General features: G+C 42.0%; 2 protein-coding genes across 7 annotated transcripts in view; one reads left to right on the top strand and one right to left on the bottom strand.

The window, feature by feature from the left end:
- Positions 1-1,261: 1,261 nt before the first annotated feature.
- On the bottom strand, positions 1,262-20,590 carry NSL1 (NSL1 component of MIS12 kinetochore complex). Its single transcript, XM_006268125.3, has 6 exons — positions 20,294-20,590; positions 17,570-17,654; positions 12,409-12,539; positions 8,476-8,530; positions 3,579-3,646; positions 1,262-2,887 (listed from the first exon to the last, which is right to left on the bottom strand). Exons 1-6 carry the CDS (start codon positions 20,588-20,590, stop codon positions 2,615-2,617), a joined length of 909 nt encoding a protein of 302 aa, XP_006268187.1. The 3' UTR covers positions 1,262-2,614.
- Positions 20,569-22,462, top strand: part of TATDN3 (TatD DNase domain containing 3) — a 34,322-nt gene continuing 32,428 nt past the window's right edge. For 5 of the 6 annotated variants that reach the window (XM_019483191.2, XM_019483190.2, XM_019483194.2 and 2 more), the window contains exons 1-2: positions 20,569-20,651; positions 20,744-20,776. In XM_019483191.2, coding sequence (XP_019338736.2) covers positions 20,589-20,651; positions 20,744-20,776 — 96 coding nt within the window. In that variant the 5' untranslated portion in view covers positions 20,569-20,588. The remainder of the gene's footprint in view (positions 20,652-20,743; positions 20,777-22,462) is intronic. The other variant, XM_059717945.1, reaches the window with a different exon arrangement.

Here is a 22,462-nt window from a genome sequence, read left to right as displayed (position 1 = left end):
CCTCCTGTTGTACAATCCCCCCCTGCCGCTACCATCACACCAATAACCACCCCTCTGCCATTGCCGCATGAGCTGTGTGGGCTGCCTGAGCCACAACCACAGTGTGGGCTATTACCTTCCCCCACTACAGTTTCTGCATCAGCAGCATAACCTCCCTCCTCCTGCAGCATGAGACACTTGGTGTCACCACCATTTGGATGATCATCCTCCCCAATGCTGCCTGCCCGAGACCCCCAGTGGTAAAGCTCACCAGGCCTCCTGCTATGTTGTCCTGTCTCTTCTGTTAAACCTGTCCTAGTAGATGCTCAGTCACTATGACAGATGCTGGTACAAAACCCTGAGAAACAATTCTTGCACGTTGGTCCTACATGTAGAAAGCAAGGAGTTAGATCAGTATTCTGTTTAGCACTAAGAATGTGTTTGGATCTTGAAGGACATAAAGGATAATTGGGGTGGGGCTGATTTTCCCATTCCCACCAACTAGGACAATACTGCATAATGTCAACGGATTGCTGTTCTAGCTTCTTTTTATGCATACTAAAGCAGGGGTGTCAAACACACAGCCTGCAGGTCGGACCTGGCCCAAGGAGCTGCCCTATCTAACCTACTGGACTACCGACGGGCCACTAGAAACTGGCAGGGGGGCATGGCTGGGGGGAGTGGCCATGGAACAGGTCCCGTGGACATGGTAATCAGTAGCAGAAGGGTGAGTGAGGGTTGACGCAACCCCAGTTGCCTTTCAGCCACATTGCCTGCTGTCACTACCATGGTTTTGCTTCCCCAGCCACCAGTCTCTGCTGTGCCTTGTGTTGGAGCCACAGCTACAGTTGCTGTCATGGCATGGGACACAGTGGCTGCAGATCCAGCTCCAGCATGGAGCACGTGGTAGAGGCTGGTGCCTCCCAAGGGTGTCCTGGATAGGAGCCAACGCTGCCACAACCATGTATTCCAGGCTGGAGGAACTGTGGCTACCACTTCTGCATGCCCCAAACAGGATTTGGCTTGCAAAGAGCCCTGCCGTGAGTCTGACATGCCTGTGGTAAAGTAATCTCATACCTTTACTCATCCTAGTCCTGTGTCTCTCTCATACAGACACTTCTGGCTAGCAGTGGTTCTGCAAGGACAAATAATCTAAATGGTACTGTTTGTTACCTAAATCAAAGTTTAAATATGCAATTGCGGAAGTACAAGTATGCTAACCTACTAGATGCTTCATAGTCCAAGATTGGATAACTACTCTTAAACTGGTAAATAAACTAGATTCGAACTTCAGACCATTTTATTTTAATTGGCTTATCTGCTTTGTTTAAAAGCTGACATTTCTATTTACAAATATACAAATCACAAGTTAGACATAAAAACAGTGTTTATGTACATATATTAAATATACACATTCTCATTTCATGACAAATTACTTTTTTTAGTTAAATATTTTATCAGATCTACAATTTAACCAAATTTTCTTAAATATTTTTAGTCTCTTGGAAGCTAAGTTTTCCCTCTTACTGAAGTCAACTTGATCAGTGAAATTCTTCAAGAACAAGTTAACTTGTGAGGAAGCACTTCACATTACAGAAATTAAGCTTGTATTGCAAGCATATGTAATTAGTAGCCAAGAAGTTATATACAGCTTTGACTGCAAAAACATTTAATATAATTAAAGATGTGATGTTCAATTTACTATACTGCAATTTTCTTGTTTTACGTACATATATATATGCAGACACTCTACAGCTCGATATTCATGTCTTTGTATTCTAAATTATTTAAAAGACTAGTCAAATATTTTATAAAGGCACACACATACATAATTCTAAATCAGAATCCTCAAACCTGAGTCTATATATGCAGTTATGTCAAAGATGACATCGGGGGGGTCTCACTTTTTGTCGATGTACGCTACTAGCAAAAAAAAAAAAAAAAAAAATGAATCAAAATTTCACTGATTTGGCCAATTTAAACAAAAATAAGCCAAACCAGTCCAATTTTAGTATAAAGTTGACTAGAAAATGCATTTTTTGCAATCACATCTGAATTTAATAAATCAAAACTTTATCTTCTATGTAAAGATTATGCTTTGATATATTTTAAACATACATACTCAACAAGTAAAGCAAACAGCAGTCTGGATACATATATGGAAAGCTGTTTTATAATGGTCTAAGGCTTGTTCTTTGATCTTTTCCTATAAATGCTTAACTAGATGCACAAGTAATCTCAGTCAATGCAACAGGACTATTCATGATGCATAAAGTCAAGCATGTACATGAGTGTGAAACATCTGAGCCAGAGTCTAGTCCTGCAATAAATGGCTAATCCATAAAGTTTCCAATTCTGAAGATGATAAAAAATTGTCTGGTGGGAATATGAGCGTATGCTAAAATGGATATTACTGTATATTATTATTATAGATATGTTCAGGTTTTCATATAACTAGGAAATATGACATGAAAAATGAAAGGCTACGTTACTGAGAAGCTAATGAAAAATGAAAGGCTACATCCCTCTTATAAAAAAACTTTGGAATTTACCCTTGGAAAAGCAAACAGTTAAACCATACAGTGGACAAAAGAAGAATACATTTTCAAGCTTGAAAATAAGTATATAAAAACTTTCATGTATTCAGACTATTTCTCTTTCGTCGCAATGGATAGCGTGCTAACTGTATTGCATCTGAGGGTCTCCTCCTTTTCAGCACAGAATTTTTCTTGGCAGCAGTCTCTGTTGGTGTGATCTCCACTTCTGTTATGAGGCTCTGGATTTTATTTTCTTCTTTAGCTTTACAACCAGCAAAAACTTCTTGTCGGAGCTTGCACAGTTCCAAGACTGGTTGCAAAGCTAGTGCTTGGGAAAATCCCTCTGCTCTTTCTATCAGTGCTGGGAGAGACTACAAACAAAAAGACACACAAACACCAAAGAAGCACGCATCTCAAGTTACACAATAAAACCAATCATGGGTAGAACAGAACAATAATTAATTAATAACCATGACGTGTCCATAAGCTTTAACATTCTCCAACCTCAATACGAGCCTTTGAAATTATAGTTATGAATTAAAAAACACCAATCCACAGACCTTTAGTAGATCATGTAAGGAATTTCCATTGTAGGTTTAAAGACCAAACAAAACAACATTTGAATAGTTTATCAAGAAGAAGAGGTATGGCATTTTAAATTTCCATCAAGAAAATAAAATGTCATGGAGGCATTTTATAAGTACCAAACTTCCATAAATATTAGATTTTCAAAGACAAAAATGTATTGTAAATCACTACACTATGGACACAGACGCATTTGTTATAAGCTCTTCCTTGCAAGTCTTAAAAAGAAAAAAAAGCTTAGAACCTTAAAAAAAAAAATCAACCTTCTCTTTAGACTACTGCAGTTATCTCAGAGAGAGATAGTCACAAATCATTTCATGAGTACAGAAGGTAAATTTTTGTACAGAAAAGTAGTTATGACTAATAAGTACTTCTGCTTCATCAGGTTGTTTTTCAAAAAAAAGAAATAGTATGTTGAAAGTAAAAGGTAACAAAAATTACAGCTAAAGACTGCCTTCTAGCTGGCACAGATCTTACCTTCATTGCTTCGCCAATTTGTTTTGATGTTACTCCTGTTACTTGTCTCAGATCTGCCATGCAATCAGCTGTAAAGAAGCATATACCATAATTTTATATTACTCCAAAAGCATGAAGAAAAAGAGGGCTTTTCTACCACTCAGAAGCGGAGGGTGGGAGAAGGGAAGGAAAGAGGACACTGAAACACCAAGGGTAATTAATTATAAAACCACTAAAATGATTGAACATACAGTAGGCCTTAGACATTCTGTGATTCTATACTTTCATAGAAAGGACTATTATGAAATCAACTGCTCTGCAAGTTTAGTAAACTCAATAATTTGATAGATCATCTAGCAACCTAGGTTTTAAAATATGCATATCTTGGAATATGCAGATCCTCTCTCCAGGATTCCCAGTGGCTGGAGCATCAAAAAGCCTAGGGCAACAGATAAAGCCATTATTAAATCACAGAATATTATGCAACCCTTTTGCCTCAGTGTTTAAACAAGAATACAGTACCCCTATTCAAAGAGCTTCCACAAGCTAGTAACAATTTTTCTTCATTCAGGAACAGAAAGAAACCCAAAAACATTTAAAAAAAACAAAAGAAAAATCCTCAGTCATCTAGTCAGACATCAGTTCCACTAGCAGTTAGTATATACACAAATTTACAGAACTGTAATTGAACTGGTGTAAGATCTACAGCCACTTATACATGTGCCTGTTGCCTGGATACACTGGAGCAGACACAGTTAACTAAGCCTGCTGGGGCACGCTAATTAGCAAGCTCCAGCAGCCTCAGCACATGTATTCATTGTCCCTGTGCTTCAAAATGGTGGTGGGGTTGCTTTAACTAAAACTCATCAAATGAGCTTTAGTTAAAGCGTGGGACGCTGAATACACAAGATGCTGCAGGTGCTTTAAATAGAGAGGCTCCCAAAAACTGCTCTAATTAAAGTGACCCCAACTCCGGAGCATGCGTAAAGATACCCTATGGCTCTAGGGTCTTTGGATGCTTGCAAGCAAAATGAGAAATATTTGTTATTCACTACCCTTCTTACTCCTTGCTTCCTACCAAACCTAGACTGCAGGTCCAGGATTCATTTACCAACTTTCAATTCTCAGTTGCAATGCAACATGCTAAGTTTTAAATGTTGCCATTAGTAGGCTTGTTAATCCTTCCTGTTGCAATAGCTCCTGTACGCAACAACTATACCAGGACAGGGAAAAATAAAGCAAGGTTCCATCCACAGCATACAAAGATGCTTGTGGATGGGAGAAAGGAAGGAGAGAAGACTGTTACAAATAAATACAAATAAAGCATTATTATATATTATTATTATATATAGATATATGTTCATGAAGCTTGAAAGAACTTGTTGAACAGGTCAGAAAATGATAAACATAACTGTGAAAACATTAGTGGTGAAAAATCAGTGAAGGTTTTACACAACCAGACTGGCAATACTCATCATTTGCATCTACAACTAACTGTTGCCAGCCAGCAAAACTCAAACAACAAATGCCTTACCAGAAAAGTTAAGAACTTGTTATACAAAATAGGAAGTTATTGGATCAATTTGGAAGAAAGGGAGAGGAGCTCAGAGAAGAAGTGGTACCACAGATACAGGAAAAGCTTTCATCTTATACTGCTATAGAAATTATAACAGGGTGAATGAAAGGGAGAACTATCCTGAAGGGACACTACCGGTAGAGACCTAATTTGGTGCTGTATCTAGGTCTCTGGCAGCACAATCCAGAAATGGCAAAGTATGCCAAGATAACATGATTACTCAGACTCTGGGAGGAAGATAATCATTGAACAGTGATCCCTCAAACTGAATAAGGATAGGTTGGTTATGAACAGATACTCTCCATGAACAGGACAACCTGTCTGTGATTGAGTGATGATAGCCTACAGTGACAAAAAACTGGGGAATGGAAAGCCTCCCCAGTTGCGAGGGAAAAGACAAAAGCAATTACTGGAGATGCCCGCAGGTAGTCAGAAAAATCTGCAAAATGCCACTTTAAATTATGCAGTATGAAGAGGATGAGCTTTACACGGAGAATATTACATTCCTGTGTTCTAGGCTTCCCAAAACATAGGGAAATGAAAAAAGGAAATGAAAGGTATTGAGTAATCTAAACATTTTTGGTTTCTGGCCACTGCACTTACTAAACTGGGACATATGAACTCTCCAGAGGCTGCAAATACTAAAATTGAGCACAAACCATGTTCTTTTTTTGGTTAGTAATTTGCTACTATTTAATACTAAAGAATGATGGAGAACAGACTGCCTGTCTCTCAAACAGTTTGTCAATCCATGCTGAAAGCCAGCCCCATTACTGAGAAACTCCCACAAAGTTCTTTAGTTCCTGCTGGCTCCTTTGCAACACATGTGGGCATTTTTGGAAGCAGAGTCTCTTCTCAGTCACAAAGAGGAAATGCTGCCTAAAGTAAGTCAGACCAGAAACCTGCAAATTGGAAGCTTCTAGCTACTCTTCAGTTCAGTCATACTTACATATTTTTATTTATTTAAACATTTTTGCATTTGTGAATGAGATAGCAAATTATAGCAAAGGCTTTGTAATCACAGTATTCCCAGTTCACTATATTCAAAACCCTTTCACAGAATCACAGAAAGGTAGGGCTGGAAGGGACCTCCAGAGGTCATCTAGTTCAGCACCCTGCTCGAGGCAGGATCATCTTCATCCAAACCATCCCATACAAGTCCTTGTCTAAGACACTGAAAGAATCCTCCAAGTTTTAGTCCCAATAAAAGCACTGGCACATGCCAGTCAAAATCCCTAGTCTTGGCTGCAGCCAACCCCCAGTGGTTCTGAGGAAGGTGAAAAGAAACCCTAACAGCTGTAGCAACAGGAGGGGAAAAGTTTCTTCCCAGCTACGTGGCAACAAGCAAAGCCCAGAAGCATGGGAAAATTGAACACTCTCCATTCTGCTCTGCAGCCTGGAGACAGCAAGCAAAACTTCACACATCACATCCTCTTATGGACAGCTAGAACTCTCCTTTCTGTATTCCCTCCATAAACCTTTCCTCAGCTGCTTTAATTTTCTTTCATAACTAAGCCTGTTGTTGAGCTCTGCTTTATTCTCCTGCTGCTGAGTGTGGTCTTCTCCAATCTCCACCAGTTCTAGGCCACAGAGCTCTTTTCATCATCTCCCAGTGATCTGTGTGTTGCAGAGGGAATTTTCCTGGGCTTCCAACTGTTGCTCTTTACTGAGCACTCTAGCCATACCTACTTCTCAACCATCCCTGATCAGTGCTTATCCAACTTCTTGAACACCTCCAATGATGGAGGTTCCACAACTTCCCTACGCAGTCTATTCCACTGCCTCTCTTTTCTAACTGAAATTTTTCCTGACCACCAACCTAAACTAACTTTGCTGCAACTTCCATGGTATGCATCCTGTTTCTAAAGCAATGGAAGACACTGGGAAACTTATGGGAGCCGCCATGCAGCCCACTTCAGTCATGATTTTGATAGGTCCCTAACGATAAGTTTGACAACAGATAACACTTTCTGCTTTACTTGCTACAATTTTACATGCCACAGGTGCACACTGATACTAATACTGTACGGTGCTTATTGTAATGTAAAAATTCAATATTATGGACATGAAATACTGAAAGATAACCATGTCTAAAAATGCATTCTTTGCTACTTTACTTCTTTTACAGATCAACCCAGCCCTGACTATTGCTGGGAATCAAATGGTTGTGAAGCATTTCTAGGTCTCACAAAGCATAAATAATAAGCCAGACAGGAGTGATCCCTTTGTGGGCTGGATTCGGCTAATAGATGCAATCCAGTATCCAGGGTAGGTCCACACCCAGCGTAGCCCCTCCCAGATGTCCGGCAGGAGGCAGCTCAGTCTCGATCCAGCTGTGCAGGGAAAGGGGGCTTGGCCTGGCCCCAACCCAGCCCTGCAGGGAGGAAGGGTGAGGGGCGTGAAGGGGGCTGATCCATCCCTGACCCAGCCCTGTGTGGGAAGGGTCATGGCCCAACCCCATGGGAGGAATGGAGTGTGGGCAGCCTCAATCTGGCTGGGTGGAGAAGGGCATGAACCAGTTTCAACCTGGCCAGGCAGAGGGAAGGAGGCATGGTTTAGATCTGCAGGGGGAGAAGGGGACATGGGCCAATCCCAAACCATCTCCACAGGGAAGGGAGTGTGGCCCAGCCCCGATCTGGCAATGTCGGGGGAGGCTTGTGGCTCAGCTCTGACCTGCTGTTCAGGGCTTGGGATTTTGGCAGTGAGAAGGGGTGGTGGTATTAACTGCCACTGCTCCCCCCTCTGCCAAATTTCCCAACCCATGGGGAGCCTCACAGGCCAGATTCCAAGGCTCCATGGGCTGGAGGTTGAGCACTCCTGCCATAGTGGGTCAAGCCACAGTCTATCTCATTTATTATCTGTTTTCCAACAGTATAACTGAAGACAGAAACCTGCTTTGTGTAGTCATGAACCAATGTAACCTCAATTTATAGCTGATCTGGCCTTGAGTAGAGTAAATATTAGCATGAAACTTCAGGAAAAGAGAAATGAATGTGTGCTAATAAAGAATGAGGATGCCTAGCTACCACAGGCACCTATCACTTTGGTCCAGTTACAGCCATAGTAAGCATATTTAAATAACTGAGTGCCAAAAAGTGTGAGAGGCAAGCATTTTCACAGGTGATATCATTCATTGGATCAACTACATGGGTGGGATAGACAGGTTTTGAAATGGAGTACTATAACATAATTATGTTAACAGAACATACTGATTGAGAGTCTCCACTCTGACAGTCACACTTGAAAGACAGTAATTTTATGGGACTTTAAAATTTTGCAGTTGACAATTCAACAAGGTAGTGTTTTTTTCTATGCATCTGGACTGACTTGACAGATACTTACCTTGAGATGGCTCCGGTCTTATCTCTTGTGGCTTTACAACAGGCTTGTAGAGCTTCTGCATGCACAAAAATAAATGAAAATTATTTCATTTTGGATTGTTTTTGCTTTAAGAATTGCCTTAATATCCATGTTTGCGCAGTACTCAGCACAATGGAGAGCTACTATCAGGAGGACAGCAGCACAGTTATTAAGAGCAACCAATAAGTTTATAAAACATGTATTCAGTACTCTACATCTAATTTAGAGAACTGCTAGAAAAGGTAATATACTGAGCACATTTCTGGACTAATTGTATCTAGTCACGATATTGTCCTGTAGTTTGTCAAATTTAGCATGGCAGAAAAGAGGCTGTCCTGCTGAAGTTTAGGCATTTTGGAAGACGCGTTGCCATCTGCTGCACAATTTATGAAAGAGAATTGCATAGCAACTCCTGAGGAACCATTCACGAAGCCTAAACAAAGGGAACATTTATACAAAAAACTACTATTATGACCAGTGGTGTTTGTTCTTTTTCTGTCTTTACAGGTATTTGTGTATGAATGAGAAGAGTCTCTCACAACCCGGGCTCTCCTGCTCTTTGACCCTTGCCGTGAATCTTGTGACACAACATGAGTAAGTTGCTGCAGAGATGTATGTAACATTTCAGTGTTATGATTTCACTTCAAGGTCAAGTAAGGAGAAGTTATGAGGTAGAAGAGAAGCTTATTTCATTACCAGCAATCACCACCTACATCATGAACACTAGACACATACAAGGTAAAGGTGAACTCGTGCATTTTTAAGCTGGGTACAAAAAGTATTTCTCCCACTGAAAGACTCTCCTCCAATCCTTCTTAAAATTGTGAACAAAAAGCAGTCACTATTGGAACAAAGTTCTAATGGCTGAAACATTTTTGTTAGCAAGTCTGGAAATACAGGAGGTGACAGTCCCAAGTGAGGGAAATGCAACAGGCACTGGTCTCAAGTATTCTTTGACATATTGATGAACAGACTCTCTGGGAGGCTGTTTCCTTTTCACAGCTGTAGGGAGACTGTATCATGACACTTATGTAAAACCTGTTTGGCTGTTCTTTGGGAGGAGTGTTGTTTTGGAAAATACTGCACGATTCTGCAGAAAAAACTAACATTCATTGTGCAAAAAATTTACAGCCTTACTGTATCTCCCAACAAAAATGTAACAGTAGACCACTGCAGGGTCCTATGGTCCTAAGACACCTCTATGAAGTGTACTACTGCTTGACTACTATTAGACTATATGAAACAGTACATTTTGGGATGCAGTATTCTAGATTTTTGAAAAAAATATGTTTGCTTGCCCACTGTGAACTCCAAGACTTAATTTTGTATCTTAGAGATGTAACACAAGCTTCTAAAGCACTTTCTGAACAAATCCTTTCAGCAAATAACAACATCCTCATAACATTAAGTGATTTACCTTGGGGATCTACCCTTCAGAAAGGGTAAGAATGATTTAACACTGCAGGTTTCTTTACTGATGAGCTGAAGGACTGAAACCCTGCAGTGCAGACCTTAGCCAGAACATCCATGGAAATCTAGGCTTGCCCCCTATTGCAAAAGATACACGTTGCAACTGAAAGTGTTTTTTTTCACATTTGTACAGCAAGCACTTAAACCATACATGCCAAGCCGTGTTTTCTAGATGCATGGTAACAAGTGAAAAAAAAATCATGCCCTGTTTAGTGATAAGTGTACAAACCTTGAAGTAGCTACAAGCAATTTCCTATACCTGGCTTGAGAAACATGCCCTGCACCCTTAGGCTGAAAATACTCTGAAAAAAGTTATTTTTCTAAAGCCAAGGAAAAATGTACTAATTGGAAACAAAGTAGGAGTTAGAGTTAAGATTATATGCAGATCAAGTATGCACGGTCTGTGTGTAGATCAACATGCTCTTGGTAACTGAGACTTTCTGAGGAAGAGGAGGGTGGACAAGTCACCAGGCCAACCAGATGCATGAATGGAAAAAAGCTTACTTTTAGCTACTTAACAGGTAGGCCAAAAGGCTCCTCTGACCTAGGACTAATGCAGTGGTAAAATATATTTTAATGGGAGAGATTTAAAATTCATGGCATTAGATATAGCCAATTCCAGTAACTACCAAAATTATGCCCCAAATCAGAGGATTAATATCTCTATTGATTAAACCATATAACCTTGTTTCCCTGATTATCTGATGGTCATTATTCCACTTGCCTGCTTGCATATTTTAAGTTAAACACCTGGATATTGAATACTATAGAAGGTGCTTACAAACTCTGTAACAGACCACCTGCTGGAGGAAATGAAGACTCTGTCCTGAGGAGCACAATGCAGCTAGTCACTGTTCCTCATAATTACTGGTGACAAGTTGAATAAATGTGGCTCATGACTTGCTGTATGATTTATCAAGGAGCTGGTACTGTTAAAAATGTGATATTCGTGATGTAGTTGGAAGGTTTTATCTACAGAACTGCTGCTTTGGAACCATGAGGTTAGTAATTCCATTTCATGAAAGCCCTGACAACACCATGCCTGCTGACTCAGGAAGAATTAAAGAGCTCTACACACGCACATGCACATACTTTCTCTCTCTCTCAACATTTTACTCTTCTACAGCAGCTTTCTTCCAAAGATTTCAGAGGCCCTGTTTCAGTATTGTATATAAGCACATACTGAATTTTAAAGCATAGGGGTAACCATTGGAAGCATGTGCTTAAATAACCCAATGAACAGTACCAGAGTGTTAATTCATTAAGACTTAGCACAATATAATGGGTATTTATCCTTGATTAACCCGAAGGATATATCAATGCAGAGAGTTTGCTGATGCCACTAAGATGTGGGGTGAGGTAGGCACACTTGGACAGAGAGAGAGGCTCACTTCGCCTCTCTCTCCCTTCAAGTTTGCTTCAAGCCTCTCTCTCCCTTCAGTGGGAGTTGCAGAGAGAGAGGCTGCAACTAGATTTAGACAGATTACAAAAGTGGGCAGATGAGAATAGGATGGGGTTCAACGTAGATAAATGCAGGGTGCTGCACCTTGGGAGAAGGAATCCACAGCATACATACAGGCTGGGGAGTTCCCCTCTTGAAAGCACAGAGGTGGAAAGGGATCTTGGAGTCATTATTGACTCCAAGATGAACATGAGCCACCAATGCCAGACCGCAGCCAGCAAGGCAAGCCATACCTTGTCATGCATCCAAAGATGCATCTCAAGCCAATTCAGAGCGACATTGGTCAGGCCGCAATTGGAGTTCTGCATCCAGTACTGGGTGCCACACTTTAAAAAGGATGTGGCCAGCCTGGAGAGAGTTCAGAGGAGGGCCACCTGTGTGGCAAGAGGGCAGCAGGACAGGCCCTATGAGGAGAGACTGAGGGACCTAAACCTGTTCAGCCTTGGCAAGAGAAGGCTGAGGGGGGACCTGGTGGATGCTTACAAACTCATCAGGGGAGATCAAAAGCAAATAAGAAGAACCCTACTCTCCCCAGCACCACCTGGGGTGACAAGGAACAATGGTAATAAGCTGATGGAGAATAGGTTTAGGTTAGAGATCAGAAGGCAATACTTTACAGTTAGGGTAGCCAGAATCTGGAACCAACTTCCTAGGGAAGTGGTCCTCGCCCCTACCTTGGGTAAATTCAAGAGGAGGTTGGACGATCACCTGTCTGGGGTCTTGTGAACCCAGCATTCATTCCTGCCTGTGGCAGAGGGCCAAGCTAGATGATCTGTTCAGGTGCCTCCTGACCCTAGCTACTATGAAACTATGACATGGAAGCAGTTTACTCAGAGATGCCATAGAACCAGAAACAAAGTTGGGAAAAACTTCAGACACAATGTCTCAGCCACTATGTTGACAGAATTCCTCTATTTTCTTTCAAACGCACATCTCGAGTCCAATGCAAATTATGCTTTTCATCAGAATTGTAAATTACTCACCAATATTTCTTGCTCTGCTTTCATGGTCTTGATGATATGTACCACTATTTTTCTGGGGCATTGCTTACGCTTGCTAGCAGTCTCGACTATAAGTTCATCAAATTGATCTTCAAGGATTTTGATATCAGAACCTATATTCATAAGCACAATAAAGTGACAGTATGCAAAGTTATAGTGCCTTCTTGAAAAATACTAATATTTTTACAGGAAATAAAGCAAGACACCTTGCAAGTAAAAAGAGTTATATCTGTAATAAGTAGTCTGGTATAAATTATATCACCAATGAGTTAAATGGATAGCTTAAAACACAACTGTCATGCACTTCTTTTTGGTCATCCTTTCCTTGTAATAGCAGGTAATGATGCGTTTAAACTTAATATCTGTTGGCTAAAACCTGTAAAGCAATGCTAAGTCCTACAAGGGGTGCCTCACTTCCATTATGTTGGAAGTATAAAGTTGCTAGTGGCCCACATGCTTGGTGTTCAGAAACTACAGTACAGCATAAACAGAAAAGGTGGATTCATACACAGACATGATGCTGGGCTATACAAAAAGCACAGACTGTACAAAAGCTAGAATGTACTAACACACTGAGGGTCAGCTTAATAATACAACTGCATGTGGATCGTTACTCAATGAGATCAATAGCTTGGATCTCTTGCATCCTTCTCAGGCTAACTGACTTTAAAAAAAGAGTGATTTTTTTTTGCTAAGAGTAGCTGTAAATACGGGATTGATATTTGTTTAACTTGTTTTGTACTTGTTTGGGGGTAGGGTTTTAAACATACAGCCCCTAATTATATGCTTTAGAAAATAAGCTACATTCATATAATAAAGTCTTTGCGTAAAAAGAAAGTTCTCCAAAACACCACCCTGCATCAAATACAGTTGACACTGGAGTAATAATTTGTAATAGGTGAATAAAGTTGTAATCAGAGCCCATGGAATTAATGGAACAATTCAACTAATTTCAGCAGGCAATGAATCTGGCCTTAAATCTGAAAAGTATTTTGCTATGGCTATTAAATCCCTTTGCTTTCATATGTTGTGGCAGCCTTTTCAGAAATGTATTCAGTCTGAAGTCACTCAAGTAAGGCCTTGCAATCCATACGAATCAACAGTTTTCTGTAACTACGTGGTGACTCTCACAATAAAAGACTAGGTATTTTTAAAGGCACTACCTTATTTCAGCAGTAATGGCTGATATTCTGTACCATTAAAAAAAGTTCTGAGAAGGCAGCACACAATCCTGGCAATGAAGGATACAATATTAAATGAATGATACAATTTTAAATATTTTCCATTTGTGTACTTGTACATCACACACTTAATTCAAATGTTCTATTAAATATTATATTAAATATTCTATTAATATTAGCTCTCTAAAAGGTTCTTAATGCCATAAGAAAATACACATGGCAGTTTCTCACCTTTGTTAATTGAAGAGTCCTATGAAAAGTGTCTACAGTATTTATTATCCTATAGTCTGAGCATCTGCAATTTTGCAATTAAATCTGACAACTGTTTAAAACTGAAAACTTCAGATTGTTTAAGTAAAATGTTAAATACCTGCCCTTATTACTCTCAGGTTACATCATCTACCATTAGACAACAGAAAACAGAAGTCAAAAGCCAGAAGCAAAGGGGAGTTAGGATAGCAGTTACAATGCTCCATCCAAAGTACATTTGGGTTCAAAGTCTTGACATATTTTAGATCTGCTTAGCATATTGCATAAAGGTGGATTTAGAGCCCCATCTCCTGGTCAATCTTTGCAGCACCACCTCATCGTGACTTCTTAATGGGCAAAGTATTTTTATGGCAATCCTAGAAGGGGGTCTATATGATGTAGAGATATGAGAAGTTATTTCAAATATTTATCCAGGATTGTCAGTTTACACTTTTCCTTAACCCAATTTTTTAAAAATAAAATGTTCATTTAATGAAAAAATGTAAGTAAAAATATTACTATTTTTTTATTTTTCCTACAGAGGTTAATTGGATTTTTAAATACATTATTAAAATATTTTTGAATTTCTGTTAGGACATAAGAAGTGAATCTTAATTCCCCTACCTTTCAAGCTACAGTTATAGCTACTGGAATATCAATTCTTGCATATAATTTATTAAACTCTAGAAGGGTGCTGAATTTTTTATACAACACTTGTTTAAACAACACAAGACATACATGGCTGGAAAAGAGGATTTTGTTTTGTTGAGTGCAGTAACTGTCGTTACACTCTAAACTTGTTTTCTTGATTAAAATAAACACATAATTTTTATGTTCATAAGTTATTTCTAAAGCACAAAGCGTTAAACCAGCCTGGGTGCCTTTCCATTACGCTGAAGTCTAAAACAGAGATGTACCATTTGAAGTATGCAAGGCAAAAAACCCAAGTAACCAGTATATACAACCAAATCATATAGTTTCCACTGAATGCTAAAGGTTACTAAAGGCCCCTTAGGCATCTCTGATTTAGTTAATGTATAAGGTGCATCTTATCTTGTTTTCTGCCGAAGGCCCCTATAATTACACATTCAGTTTACAGCCCTTGCAAAGACAATCTATTACTGTTTCTTTTTCTATTACTACCCTTAAGAGCTAACACAGGCTGGATGCTACAATTTATAAAACTGAAAACCTTCTGGAAGGCATAACACAAATTAGCTGCATAGTCTCTCCACGTGCCACTCCAATCCCTATCCTTTAACCCCATCTGCTATTCTGCTTTCTGTTTCCTTCCCTGTGGACCCTGCCCTATCCATCACTGTGTTGCCTATTCCATATGCCACACACAGAAGCTGCCAATTCCACTTATGGCACATGCTGCAGGAGGCCATCCCCGATCCAGAAGACATGTGAGAAGGGAGTTTACTTGGTAATACCTTTTATTGAATCAACTGTCTTGCTAACAGATAAATTAGACAAGCTTTGGGGCACAAACGTCCTTCCTCAGATCTGTGAAAGAAGCAAACAGACTAAGGCAAGGGTTAGCAACATTTTCTGGCAAGAGACTGGTATGACCTAGCTCAGATATGAGACAAGCAGGCACTAGGACCTTTCCTGCTTCCCCCTGCCACCTGGCTTTGGTGCAGCATGGACAGAGCCGGCCACAGGTTGATGACCGACCCCTTGTCTAAGACATATAGCAGGTAAAACCATTACTTTTGTTTAACCTAATTATGTTAATTGAAGTGATCGGTAAACCTGAGGAACAAAAAAAGTTATCAGAAGCAGTAACTTGGTAGAGACCAAGTAAGAAGCAGCTGACAGATGCATAATATACAGATAAATAGTAGGGCCGTGCAAAGCTTCAGTCCCTGATTCAATTCGGTAGAGATTTGACCCGAATTGGTGGCTGAATCTCTGAATCTGAATCGAATCAGAAGACCCTTTAATCAATTCAGAGAGATTCGGAAAGATTCGGCGATTTGGAAATAGACACAGCTTTAAATGTTTTTTCTATATACTTCAAGATACCAGGCAGCTTGTGAATGCCGCAATGGTGGGGCAGATGGAGCATCCTACAGGAGGGGGGGCGGGCGGGCGACGACGATGGGACGGGACGGGACACGGGACTCCCCAGTGCACTTGGCAGCAGACCCGTAAGTGGACCAGACGCATATCTGATCCAGCAGTTACTCCAGCTGGTCTGGGGCCTGTGTTGCATGAGACACAGATCCCGCAGCAGCCAGAATGGACTACACCATGTATGTTGCCTGCCCCAGCAGCTGTGGGACTGGCTCGTTTGGTCACCAGATCAGGTGTGATGGGGTATGAAGAGAGGGTCTGGTACACCCAATCCAGCCTGCAGGCTGGTTCTACACCAAGAGTATGCACCAGGCACCTTGTGGGTCTGATCAGACCAAGGGGCAGCACTGGAAGCCAGATGGCAGGGCTCTGCAGGCTGAATCTGGCCCATGGGCCATTTATTTGACACCCCTGATATATATGAAGTCTACTAGTAGGTCAGTGAAGTTACTGAAGATGGATATTAGTTTGCCAGGGTTTTCTTGTTTGTGTACCTTGGAGAACATGTAAAGAGTTCCTGGGGCAAAAGCAAAGGAGATAAGTTTGTGCTTTTTTTTTTCTTGGAGTTGATAAGAAAATGATTTGATAATGTCTGTGTTCAAAGATAAATATTGTTTTGGGGTCTTCTCTGAGTTTCTTATAATTGCTGGGGGTCAGAGAGCTGTCTGTCTGCCTTGTTAATGAAGCCTTTGATGTTGAGGACTACAGACTCTCCTTGATCTGTTGGTTTGATCACTGTTTTGTTTGTTGGATCTTCAAATAAGAACTATTTGTTTTTTCTCTCCAAAGGGGAGAGGTTGTCTTGATAGTTGTATTGGCTGAGGATTGCACTAAGTTTCTTCCTAAAGGGAGGGCCAGTCAGATTTGTTTTTGTTATTTTTGTGGGTTTCCGTGGAAAGGTGGTTTTGTCTTGTCTGTTGTAGAAAGTTTATGCTCAAAAGCTTGCCTAACGTCTCCCAGTTACTCCAATAAAAGATATTCCCAAATAAATTTTGTTTAGCCTATATTTTTAGAAAGTCTGAATGGAAGTGAAACAAGTCATTTGCATATGACTTTTCCCCTAGACTAAGATAATGTTATTTTAAGATGCTGTACCCTTCGTTTTGTTATGAACCCTTCTACAAGATAATTTTCATAAACATTGTTTATGTAAAGAAGTTTAAAATATGTATTAAATTATATATGTATCACCTACTTAAGGAATTTTAAAGTCACCTATCTCCTTGGTAACCAAACCTCAGATCCTCAAAAGGTATTTAAATGCCAAACCCTGTTCATTGATTCAATTGAATTACTGATTTCAATGGGAGTTAGGCATTTAGAGAGAAACACAAATGGTTCTGAAAATATGCCTCTCCTCCTCTGTCTCCTCCTCCCATTTATTCCTGGGTTATGTATTCAAATTACATTCTCTTTACATTTAATTCTCAAGACTATTTGTGGAGAAATACTGTACTGCAAGGGTGAATCTAATTTCTCAATCAGACATGTGCAGACTTGGACTCAGTGTTATTTTATTTTCCCCTTGATAACACTTATCTATTAGTTTCAACTAAAGGAAGATTTACTGCCTTAACAGTAAGGTAAATGCTTAGCATAAAATAAAGATATAAGATAAACTAAACACACACCACTTTGAAGCTCATCTTCATCTGAAGTTTCCTGCCAGGGCTCTCCATTAATAGTAATATTTTCCTGAACAGCCGTTTCAAAATTCTGTAAGAAATGAATAGCTATCAAAATGCTTAAAGTTACACTGGTGAGCATATCAGCACTGACAGAAGGTAAGTACCCTGTAACCTGTTTCCACTTCCTAGAAAACTGCTGAAGTCCTATCCCAACTTGACAACAGTAGAAACTTGGTAATCATAGAGTCATAGAAAATGAGGGTTGGAAGGGACCCCAGGAGGTCATCTAGTCCAACCCCCTGCTCAAAGCAGGACTGTTCCCAACTATGTCACCCCAGCTAAGGCACTGTCTACCTAGGTCTTAAAAACCTCCAAGGATAGAGATTTGACCAGCTCTCTGGGTAACCTGTTGCAGTGCTTTACTACCTTCCTAGTGAGAAAGTTCTTCCTAATATCTAACCTAAACTTCTCTTGCTGCAACTTGAGACCATTGTTCCTTGTTGTCATCTGCCACCACTGAGAATAGTTTAGCTCCATCTTTGTTGCAACCCCCTTTCAGGCAGCTGAAGGCTGCTATTAAATCCACCCCCGCTTCTCTTCTCCAAACTACATAAGCCCAGTTCCCTCTGCTTCTCCTCACAATAAGTCATGTGCCCCAGCCTCCTCATCATTTTCACTGCTCTCTGCTGGACTCTAATTTTTCTGCATCCTTTCTGTAGTGGGGGGCCCAAAAGTGGACATGGTACTCCAGAGGTACCCTCACCAGTGCTGAATAAATGTGAATAACACTTCCCTTGACCTGCTGCAATGCTTCTACTAATGATGTAATGAGAGGCCACAGAACAACATGCACTTAACCCCACTGAGGCTCCTCTACACATTCGGGTAAAGCATAACTGGATTTAATGAGTGATCCATACAGTCACACCTCCTGCCATACATGCACAAGGCAGGAGGTGTGACTGTGGGATCATGCATTAGATCCAACTGTGCCTTATTGTTGGTGCAGGGGGAGCCTGAATCTGGGCTCCCCCTGCACTGGCAAGAAGAAGGCTTCCACAGCTTTGCTGAGAGGAATCCCAGCCACGGGGGCCATGTGGAGCAGGGACCTACAGCCCCACACCTCATAGGGCTCCCAGTCCCTGCTGCATCTCACATGCAGCCAGGACCAAGAGTCCTTCAATTAATGGGTGCTTCTGGTCCCAGCTGCATGAAGTGCAGCTGAGACTGAGAGCCTTGTGTCAACCTGGGGATTTCACACACTCACAACCCTTGGGGATCAGGTACACTCCCCAGGGCTCAGGGGTTTCATGCTGGGCAAGGTACACCCTGTGGCTGGGAGTCTTGTCAGCTGACAGGACTCCTAGCCACAGGGGAGATCCTGCTGCACGTGCAAATTAAAGTTCAACAGCAACCAGTTAGAAAGTTAGTACACATTTTTGAGGTCTAACTTTACAGCTGGTTGGAGCTTTTTATTGTGATAGCTGCTTTGGTGTGCAACAGGTCTTAATATGACTATAAAAGGTAGAGGGGGCATGACATTTTGTTTGATACTTTCAACAGGAAGTCCTGTTTTCAGACTATAATAATTTTGCAACGTGAAATGTTTGGGCTGAATGATCTGTGTCAGTCTATTTTTTGGAAAACATCTGCTACTGTAGTTCAGATGTTTCAAACAAACAAACAAACACGAATCTTACAGCTGTGTTTTTAAGACTCTTTAGTTCCTCCATTCTTTGGAAGAGGGATTTGATATTTGGTAGGGGTAGCCAAGAGGATGGGGGGAAAATCATGCAAATTCAATGAGTATGTTTGTGAAATCTTAGATAGAGCCCTGCATATACACTACAATCCTTAGTCACATGATCAAATGCTATTTACCCCTCTCTCCCTAAAGACGGATTAATGACAGTAAAAGTTTTCAATGCTTTTTATTATTGTCATCATTTGGTGTGTGACCCCTGGCATCATGTATAGCACACCACCAATGCCTGCCCTCAGCCTAGAGCAGCGGTTCTCAACCTTTTTTTAGACTCAAGATATCCCTTCTCAAAGCACCCTTTGGGAAATGCTAGCTCTTAAAATTTCCACTTGTTGGGAGGGCGTTTTTCCCAGGTCTTTGCAACAAGAAAACACACTGCTCTGTAGGCAAATAAATAAATAAATGTCAAACTAAACAAATAAATTAATAAATACATCACAAAATTTAAAAACAAACAAAAGAATCAACTAGAAAAATAAAGTAAAACAAATACGAAAAGAAACGCATTTTTAAAAATATTATAAAATAAAAAGTATACCAACACAACCCCCTCAGCACCCCTGAAACCAACCCCCTCCCCCAAAAAACCCCAAAACCATCCCCACAAAAAACAAACAGGAACAAAACATGGAAAAAACCAAAGAACAAACCAAGGACCCCCCTCAAAAAGAAACAACTCCCCGCAAAAAAAACAAAAAGCCCACAAAAAACGCAAAAACACACAAAAACTAAGAAATAAAATAGAAACAGGAAAACAATGCACCCGTGCCAGTAAAACATAAGAGCCAAACACGAAATCCAATAAAAACCGGCAGAAAAGCTCAAGAATTAAGGAGTAACAAGTAGACGACAAGACAGACACAGAGCACCGCCGCGCAGAAAGCCCGGGCGCCCAGAGCGCCGCAACGGCCCCACTGCCCGCCCGCCCGCCCGGGCCCGGCCCTGGCCCTGGCCCTGGCCCTCACCCACAGCGCGTCTCCCGGCTGTGACTCCTCGGCGCCGGCGCCGGGCAGCAGCGCGCGCACGCAGGGGCCGCAGCGCGCCAGCACCTCGCGCACCCAGCGCTTGGAGTAGCAGCGCACGCGGGGGTCGGCCAGAGCCGGAGCCAGGTCGGGGCCTGGCCGCTGCGTCCCGCCGCACGGCTCCGCTGTTCTGGGCCGGGCCGGGCTAGCCGCCATTTCCCGCGCTGCTACCGCCGGCAGCGGAAGCGGCGCCGCCCGAGCCCCGCGGGGACTGCCTGGGCGGAAACCGGCCCCCGCCATGGCGGCGACTGCAGGCCTTGTGGACTGTCACTGCCACCTAGCGGCGCCCGAGCTGCAGCCGGTAAGTTCCCCCCTGGGTCCGCACCTCCACCCCCACACGCGGGGCCCCGGCGTGTGCGGGGCTCGTGCTCAAGGTGCCCTTGTCTTTTGCAGGACCTGGAGGACGTGCTGCGAGCAGCCAAGGAGGTCAGTGCCAACCCGGGCAGCCCCTTCCCCTCAGACACGGACACCCCTCTCTATACACGCATCACCCGCACACACAGACACGCCCCACGTGCACATGGACACACACAGAGACACTTCCCCCCCACTGTACACCCTGCCCCTCACCCACACACACAGACAAACACAGTGGTACCACCCATGCACAGATATCCCCCTGCATGCACAGACACCCCCCATTATACCCTCCTCCCCCACACAGACACACACACACAGAGGTACTACACACACACACACACACACACACACACGGACATCCCCCACATGCACATGTACAGACACATACACATGGACACCCCCCTACACAGACAAATACCACCCCCCAACACTTCCCCACACATCCACACTCTTCTTCCACACACATATACACCAGTGCCCGTACACAGATACCCACTCCAGGACAGGCTTTTGGTGCAAGTCTGAGGAGGTTGCAGGACCCTGTGCGGCTGCCATGATGCACCCATGGAGCAGACCCAGGTGGTGCAGGGGGTGTTGAGCATCCACTGTGCTGCAGCCAGGTCCTGCCTTGGGGAAGCTCAGTTTCACTGGATCCAGGTTGTTGCTCTGAAATCTTGCCTTCCACTAACCTCACTATGGTGGTGTCCAGGCGCTGCTGAAGCCTGGAGGGTCCAGGAATCATGCAAGGGGCAAGGATTTCTCATGGTGACTGCTGGTCTCAGGCAGAGACATAGTGAGAGCCCTGCTAGTCAGAGGTCAAGGAGAAGGCAGGGGAGACTTGTACTTTACAGACTAACCAAACTAGATGGATGGATATAGCACAAACTTTTGTGAGCTGAAACTCATTGTGCTCAGATGCTCAAGAAAATCTGTCCCATATATATTTGCATATACCACACATGCACAGATGCATGTAAATATATAGCATGTGTATGTGTGTGTGTGTGTGTGTGTGTGTATGTATACACACACACACACACACACGTGATATAGCGTGCACACATGCATCCAAACCTCCCCGTCCCCCCACCACACACACACTTTGGTTAGCCTATAAGCTGCAAATCTACCCTGCCTTCATATTTTATTGGACCAATGTGCATAAAGCTAGACAAGCTTCTGAATGCAAGACATTTATTTATTTGACTTTTATGCCACTCTCCCTGAAAAGGTTCATACTACTTATAGCTGTATGGGTGTGTTGCAGTACTAGGTTTTCAGTCTTGTTCCTTTATATGTTGACACAGCTCATCTTAGAAACTGCACTGACAACTGAAGTCTTTTATCATAGCAGATAGAGTAGAGGTGGACAAAATGCAGCCCATTCTATCTGCCTTGCGGGGCCCCTAAAATTTTAGAAAATTAATATTTATCGCCTCTGTCATGTGGCCTTGATGGCTTGCCAAAACTCAGTAAGCAGCCCTCTACCTGAAATAATTGCCTGCCCCTGAGAGAGCGTGCGGGCAGCAATCTTACCATCTTGCTACTCTTTTCTGTTCCTCAGCCCTGCACTCAGAATCAGTAGAAATGCCCTAGAAATGATAGTGTCCTTCAGCCTCTGTGTCTGTAGAGACTGCTGCCAGTGAATGCTACTTATGTTGCTTTGCCATTTCCCCTTGGAAAGGACTAAGATAAATTAATGTTATAGAGGCCTTCAAAATAGCCATTAGACAGGAAAAACTCACTCAGTAC

This window comes from Alligator mississippiensis, chromosome 1, assembly GCF_030867095.1.
Source record: "Alligator mississippiensis isolate rAllMis1 chromosome 1, rAllMis1, whole genome shotgun sequence".
NCBI lineage: Eukaryota > Metazoa > Chordata > Crocodylia > Alligatoridae > Alligator > Alligator mississippiensis.
The sequence above is the reverse complement of the archived record's forward strand: the minus strand, read 5'-3'. Positions and strand labels throughout refer to the sequence as shown.

Coding starts and splice junctions, on each gene's coding strand:
- NSL1 (XM_006268125.3), bottom strand. CDS start 20,590: ATGGCGGGGGCCGGTTTCCGCCCAGGCAGTCCCCGCGGGGCTCGGGCG. Junction 12,540..17,569: donor TGAAGATGAGCTTCAAAGTG/GTGTGTGTTTAG, acceptor TTATGAATATAG/GTTCTGATATCAAAATCCTT. Junction 2,888..3,578: donor AAATTGGCGAAGCAATGAAG/GTAAGATCTGTG, acceptor TTTTGTTTGTAG/TCTCTCCCAGCACTGATAGA.